Source organism: Phaseolus vulgaris, chromosome 5, assembly GCF_000499845.2.
Source record: "Phaseolus vulgaris cultivar G19833 chromosome 5, P. vulgaris v2.0, whole genome shotgun sequence".
Classification (NCBI taxonomy): Eukaryota; Viridiplantae; Streptophyta; class Magnoliopsida; order Fabales; family Fabaceae; genus Phaseolus; species Phaseolus vulgaris.
In genome coordinates, this window is record NC_023755.2 from 13,161,670 (window position 1) to 13,169,558 (window position 7,889).

General features: G+C 33.9%; 1 protein-coding gene and 1 pseudogene across 1 annotated transcript; one reads left to right on the forward strand and one right to left on the reverse strand.

The window, feature by feature from the left end:
* Positions 1-1,224: 1,224 nt before the first annotated feature.
* LOC137835186 (squamosa promoter-binding-like protein 3) lies at positions 1,225-2,549 on the forward strand. Its single transcript, XM_068643560.1, has 2 exons — positions 1,225-1,639; positions 2,026-2,549. Exons 1-2 carry the CDS (start codon positions 1,293-1,295, stop codon positions 2,252-2,254), a joined length of 576 nt encoding a protein of 191 aa, XP_068499661.1. The 5' UTR covers positions 1,225-1,292; the 3' UTR covers positions 2,255-2,549.
* Positions 2,550-2,798: 249 nt separating this feature from the next.
* On the reverse strand, positions 2,799-5,810 carry LOC137835185 (probable protein phosphatase 2C 39; annotated as a pseudogene).
* Between the last annotated feature and the right edge of the window lie 2,079 nt (positions 5,811-7,889).

The following is a 7,889-nucleotide window of genomic DNA, read 5'->3' on the forward strand; positions in this document are numbered from 1 at the left end:
GCGGAATGCTATCCTCCCAACTCTGTTACATCATTTGATGTATCAAAAAAAGAGTTTATGATATCATTTTATGCCAGAGTGGTTCTCCAAGTACACTCTTCACATTCCCAAGCACTCCATATTTTAACCGTTTAATCAAATATGCATCATTAAATCTATTTCTTTGGACTCATTTGCTTATAATTAAAGACAAAGTGAAAGAAACAAAGCCATATAATGAGTGTTTGATTTGATATTTGAAATTTATATCTATGTTTCTGATGTGAAAGTTTAAAAGTGATTCATAGCAGAATCTGCATTTAACTTGATCCATGGTGAAATCAAACGTACCCATGTTTTCTTGGGAAGTTACAGAGGTGATTTTCTTGTTTATGTTCCCTAGTCCTTTGGCTTCCATGAAAAATATGACATGTTTCTTTCAACTTTCTACCCTTTCCCACTGCCATGAGTACTTCACAGGCTTTTTTATTTAAAATCCAGTTCACAAGTACATCTGTCACTGTGCATCTCAATAAAATATTTTAGTGATACAACAACTAACAGAGAAAACAGACCTATATACCTAAACCCTAGGCTTAATTTTATTACTCCTAGTAACTTCCATATTGGGAGTGAACAATAAGAGCACTTCTTAATTTGCTATGTTGGATTAGTTGGAATTGTGGTGCAGTGCAGTTAGAATGGAGTACTTGATTTCTGTTTACTATCATCTAATTGAAAAAAATTCTCTTGTCTTTCTGATTCCGTTTTTAATCATGCAGATTTTTGCATGAGGACATTAGTGAGTTCAATATATCTTTAACAGTAGATGAAGGCTTGGGAAGACTGTGCATGTGATATGGGTCCTTCACCTGCGTATCAGAAATCACATCAACCAACAAAAGGAAAAATCCTTCTCTTCTAAATTGTAACTCCTTGAGCACCATTAGATAAGCATTTAACTCTAAGGAACCTAAATTGACAGCACTATCACTTTCAGCACATCATTCATGCAAAATCAATCCCCACTTCCCACTTATTACAACAAGTGATATTTAAACTTTGCTTTATTTGCTTATCATTACAGACAAAACAAACCACATCCCCATGCATTACTTCCCCCACCCTATGCTAACAAAGCAAACAACCAACAAAATGGAGTTTGTGGTCCACACCCTTCCCCCTTCTTTTTTCTACCTTTTTGGCTCCATATAAACTCCCTCATTCACTCGCAATGCTCCCAGAGACAAGGCTCTAACCGTTTTCTTACCCCAGCATCTTCTTCTTCTTCTTCTTAATTGCCAGAACTCATAATGGACATCAAGAGCAGAGATAGGAGGCAAGTGTCAATTGAAAAGGTGAGGAGGGACAGCCCGGTTGAAATAGAAGATGAGGAAGAGGAGGAGGATGAAAGTGTGGCTGGAGGTGAGGGCTTTCTTGCAGAAGATGAGAGGAAGAAGGGTGGTGGTGGTGGTGGTGGGAGAAGAGGGTCTACTGGAGGTGGAGTTTCTCCACCTGCTTGTCAGGCTGAGATGTGTTGTGCTGATTTGACTGTTGCAAAGAGGTACCATCGCCGCCATAAGGTGTGTGAGCTTCATTCCAAGGCACCTTTTGTTATGGTTGCAGGAATGAGGCAGAGATTTTGCCAGCAATGTAGCAGGTGTTGATTCCTCATCTAAACTAAAGCATTTTCTCTTAATGTAAATCTGTGCGTCTTCATTATATATAGCAGAGTTGATAATGCTTATCCATTAAAATTTTGAAACTAAGCACAGTACTACTACTTTTGAATTAGTCCTTTAAATTCAAACTATGAACAGACTTCTTATAATTAGAGGCATGCCTTGAATCTTAATCAGTGACTAAAATATTTGTTGTTGTGTTACTCAAGAAACATTTTTCATGCATACATCAGAAACACACCTTAAAAATTCAACTTCAGTGCTTAGATCTTTTACTTATCTTCCATTCAAAGAAGTGTCAACTATTTCAAGGGATTTCTTCTATGCATTTGCCTTGTTAGAAACCTGTGATGAGTTTGTGCAGGTTCCATGAGCTGGCAGAGTTTGACGAAGCTAAAAGAAGCTGCCGGAGACGGTTGGCAAGACACAATGAGCGGCGCCGGAAGAGCAATGCTGAAACTTGCAATGAAGGATGCAGCGGCAGCAAAGGGCAGCACCCTGCAGAAAGCCTCTGCAGAAATGCTGATGACTGGGGAAGAATTCAGATGAACATGGCAAGGAATTCTGGTTACAGGTCCTTCCACTTCAGATGAATTGAATGTGTTCATCAGCATGCTCCCTCTCTTCTGTCAATGGATCTTTACAATATGCCAAGGCATATATTAAAGTCCTCTTTTTATGTTACTGGAATAAGCATCTAAAACTCCCAACACTTAAAGGTGGTGTCATTTGTAAACTACGTCATAGTCCTCAACCTTTATATTTTATTATTTACTTACCAAGTTTCTTATGTTTCTGTGTGCCTTGCAGTATAATTATTCTACTGTATCACCCTTCAATGCTGTATTTCCCCATTATTAGAATAAAATCTATTGCTTATTGAGTAAATTCACGTATCTCTTTCAATTATTTCTATATATCAAACGTTTATGCTGTATAAATATCGTATATTCACTAGACTCAACGTATAAAATAATATAAAATGAAATCTCCACAGTATATCTGTAGGATTTATTTGCATCTCCAGTAAATAAAACAGCTGAAAATGGTGACAAACATGTTCGTTGTCTGCACCTGTCAATGATTGATATGCTTATGATACTGCAAAGCCATTGTTGAAGGTCATTCCCAGGTTCCTTCTGAAAAATAACAACAAATTATAACAGCAATGATAGGAGTAATACAAGCAAATAACTTAATCTAAAATCTTACAGGCCTAGGCAGTGATCTAAAAGTAAGGTTCCAAGATCACTGACAAAGACCAAACTTCCTTGAAAACATGCAGATTAAAGTTTGGTCTATATAATCACAGAATCTACATCTTGCCCACATTGTTAATTTGCATGAAGGACTCAACAACATAATTATCATTTTATTCATTACACCGCAGAATATGTTACACTTAAGTTGCTGGATCAAAGTATGTCATGTGAGTGTTGTGATCACTGAAATTTGACAACAATGCACGAGATATCATCGGTGCTTTTCCTGTTCACTGCTTCTTCCGTAAGGCGCTTTGCTGAAGACCGAGCATCCTTTACATTTCTGATACAATTTACTGCATCTTGATTTGACATAACCTGGAACAATTTGAATAAACAGATTTGAACATTAGATAAAACACCACGAGCACCAAACATGACAACATAGAAACTACTTTCTTTAGTCCCTACCCTACACATACACTCTTTAACCCGTGCCGTCCAAAACTATAAGGACTAAAATCGATTATAAAATATAGTAAGCAAAGTTAAAAAGTATGTGTGCAAACAGAGTTATCAAATGAGTAATGAATCCTATCAAATATATACATTGATAGATAGATAGATAGTGATAAGGTGTTTGCATCATGCTTCAGTTATCAAAACTGACCTTCCATAATCCATCACTGGCTAATATAATTAACTCTGCATCATCACCTATATTCTCCACTGTCACAAATGGCTCTGAGCTCAAGTGTTTCTTCAGGCTTTTGTCACCAAAAGCCCTTGACACTGCCAGCCGTCCATCAACCCGTGGAACATCCCCTGAAATAATGACAAAAGTTGTATCCTTAGCACTGGAACAAAGTATATGCTGCTCTAAGTGATCTTTTTAGAGAAAGCAACTCAACTAGATCAGAAAAGCAGCGAGAATCATTAGCTCTAAGCTACAAGTGGAGCATTTAGTAAGATCGAGGCAAAGTTATATGCATTTAAAATTATGTGATACCTGGAAAGTTTGATACAAAACCACCTCTATTTTTGATATCCTCATGCTCCGTGATTGGCTCATGATCCACTGATAATTGTTTGGCCACACCCTTCTTGCTTAAGACGGCCCGGGAATCCCCAATGTTGGCTACTATTAACTTCTGACAATTGACTAATATGGCTGTAACTGCAGTTGAACCCCCTCTACCTAATTCACCCGACATCTCTAAAATATTAGAATCAGTTTTACTGTAAGCTCTCTTCACAGCATCTGCTGGTTCTTTCCAGAAGTCAGGCTACACAACACAAAGAATCATTGAACTTCTATTACAAATACTAATCATATTCATTTTACTAGAGTCAACAACACTATGATTTTTTCAATTTTGAGGATATCCTTGAAATTAATCTCCTTTACAGTTAAGTAACCAGCAAAAAACTAACAACATGGATTACCTCTTTTAGTATGTTATCAAACAAATGAGTCTGCAGGTAACTAGGTACATTGTGACCTGCGTGCCCATCAAATATTGCAAACAAACCCAATTCATTGCTATCTACTTGCTTAAATTGAGCAACAACATAATCCTCCATGTCATGATATGATTTTCCTTTTACCAAGTGAAAGCCATGAGTTATGTTCTTGGACATCTTGCTCTTGCCTTTTCCTGAATCGGGGTCTGATGAACCCAAACCAACTTTTACCTGCAAGCAACATGTTATGGTTATCAATATGTGAAGTAGTTAATCAAGTGGGTGATTGACCTTGTCCTATGGTTCAAGAAGATGCATTCAATTCTGAAGGTTGTAGACCACATGTAAATAAATATGTTCTGCCCAGAGAGACCAGTGGAGATGCCCTCCCACCCTCTCCATCACAACAACAAAACTTTATCTCAACAGTGAGATAGGTTACATGAATCACACAACTACTTTCCCAACTCTCCACTAAATATCCAATTTATTATATATAACAAGATCGTTTGTTACACTTTATGTTAGAGCTGTCCAAAAATGATCCAGCTCACATAGATAGGTCAAAGCCAAAAAGTCCAAAAGCACTATTGTTAAAGATTCACCTAGCTCATTCAAAGTGATATATTTTCAATTGTTACAACTTTCCTGGAAGGAAATTAGAAAGCTCTCAACTTCTTTTATCATAGTTTTTGCAAAATTCATTGAGGAAAATCCCAGATGGCTCTTCATGAACAAAGAACCAGGTTTTGGAGGAAAAAGCACTTAACATCTTTACTTTGCAACTTTGCCATATCAGGGAAAACCCAGGGTATGACAGAAACGAGCAAACATAGGAATAAGCAGGTTAGTTCTGGAACAATCCCTCACTCATCACAATTTACATACAAATACATATTAAAACCAATTGAAGTATTCGACATAATCTGCTATATTTATCTCACAGGGGAAACAAAGATGCATATCAGTTTCAGTGATATGTTTTCCTACAGATCGGAGATAGCTGAAAGATAATAACATTAGATTGCAGAAAAGTAATTGGAGACACTCTCTTACAAGTCAAAGTCAATGATGGAAGACCAGGCGCAGTGCATGAATAGGTTCAACAACAACCAAAAAAAGCCATACAAATAAAACAAGTTGAGTTTATTAACTTCAGTAATATAAGCAATAAAAGCAATCCACAGAATCGAATGACGAAGATTAATACATACAAATGAAGATCTACATAATTTATCAATTGATGAATATGAAAGCAAGAAAAATGTGATCCAAGTCCAGCCACAAATAATTTTCTACACAATATCAAAAGGGTGTGACCTGCACCTTCATCTTGTTAAGAATTTCTCTGGTGGTCATAGCTGTTTTCCTTGAGCTGAAGAAATGAGAGGAAGAAAAAGAAGGCAAAAAAGAGGAGAAAGATGAGTGACTGTGCTATATGCTGATGAGGATGGAAAATAGTTGCGTTGACAGACAGGTCTGAAAAGGACAAGTCCACCATGTTTGATTTTTGGATCATTTTTTTATATCTCCATTGATAATCAGAACTTTATCTTTTTAAATGTAAAATTATCAAATAAACTTACTTTTTAATAGTATATTTTCATTTACATTGTAAGAACCAAAACAACAACTTTCTTAAAGAATCCATCTATTGTTTGTTGTTCTTTGATAACTACTAAAACTGTAATTTAACTTTACGGTTTACACACCCCTTCTGAAAAAGTTTCCATATTTTATCAACCTTTTCCATACATAGATTTGGTTTCTTCTCTTATATCAGGTGTTTTCAATAGCTAGGCCCTCCACGTGGAATAGAGTAAATTTTTAAGCTTTAAAATAAGTTTTTTTTTCTTCTAAACTATACATTCAAGTTTTAGTTCTTTTTAATTGTAATCTTTTTTAATTTAATAACACCTACTCTTTTTCAAGTATAAAAACTACTCACAAATTAGAACATAAATGAAATAAAATTATTATAGAAACTAAAACTTAACTTTCAAGAGTATAATAACTAAGACCATAATTAAAATAACGTAGACGCCACAAATATATTTTTTAAAAAGTAAATATAAGCTTTTCAGTAGTTCATAATTTTTTAAATACAAAATTTAATTCTAAGATAAAATTCATTCTTCAAAATATATATTTCTAAGTTTTAACTCATGTATCACTTTTTTAATTCTTTCTTTTCCTCTCCACGTAGATGAGATATAATTATAAGAAGTACTCATTCACTTAATAGTAAATATTTTTTAATAGCCGATAATCTGAATTTATACATGTGACAAAATAAACAAAAAATCACTAATAATCTGAATTTTTTTTGAATAAGAAAATATTTTTTGATTAAAATATATTAAAAAAAGAATTGAAAAAAAAATGTAGATGAACAGACGAAACTTTAATATTTTGTTCAATTGCGTAAAAGCTCTACGCTTACCGTGTTGACTAATCTCTACCGTGACTCCTTCAATAGAAGAAACTTGTAAAATATAGCTACCTTTTTTTATAATTTGATGTGAATAAATAAATAAACTAAACTGGTACAAAGAATGTGGCAATACGTTTTTTAAAAAGAAATAGTTAAACTGAAAACTTGTTTGATGACATCTGTTTACAAATCTTTTTACAATACTAATTTTTAATTATATTGAAAAATAATTTTTTATTTTATTTCTATTGTTAACTGTTTCAATATGTGAAATATACACTATTAAAAAATTATTAAATAGAAATCAATTATAGACTAAATATAATTAGTTGTTATATTGATTAAATTAAATACTATTTTAGAGACTAAAAAAAATATTGGTTTCTAAATTAATTGTTGTTATTGATAAATAGTTTCTAAATTGGTATGTAATTAGCTACCAATGTTTTAACTACCAATTATTTAGATTCTAAATTTGGTAGCAAAAACGGTAACATCCCTATATTTTTCCACATCTAATATTATAATATGCGTGAATTTCCAACCTAAATATTTATATATATACATATATCATATGTTTGGTAGTTCAAAATACATCTTTCTTCATAGAGAAAATCATATTTACAAACATCAACAAATTAATAAAAACAACTATATATCTTTTATCTGCTCATTACGGATCTCTTTCACCTACAACTTTATCTACTCCGGTGTAAAATACACGATCATCACAGATAAAGAAAACAAACACAGAACAAAACACATAGTAAGCTAGCTATAAAAAAAATTCTATATAATTTATGTACTAACCAGGAGTGCTTGGGACCTCGGTCTAAACATTTAGGTATGGTCAGCTCGGTTGTGTGAGTTATGTCTAGCTCGACATGGGCCGAGCATGAGCCCAAAAGTTCATTACGACGTTAGCCCAGGTTTTTTTTAGTAAGTTTACGTGGAAAAGATAATTAAAAATAGCAGAAGGAATAATTAAATTAGTTAAAGTATATTATTAAATGCAAGCAAAAGTGATTAAGAATGTTGGTACCTGAAAGTAACAGGTACACGGTAAAATAGAAAATTGTTGAAGGAATGTCTATAAAAGGGGTTTGAGTCCCCAAGTAAAGGTACGGT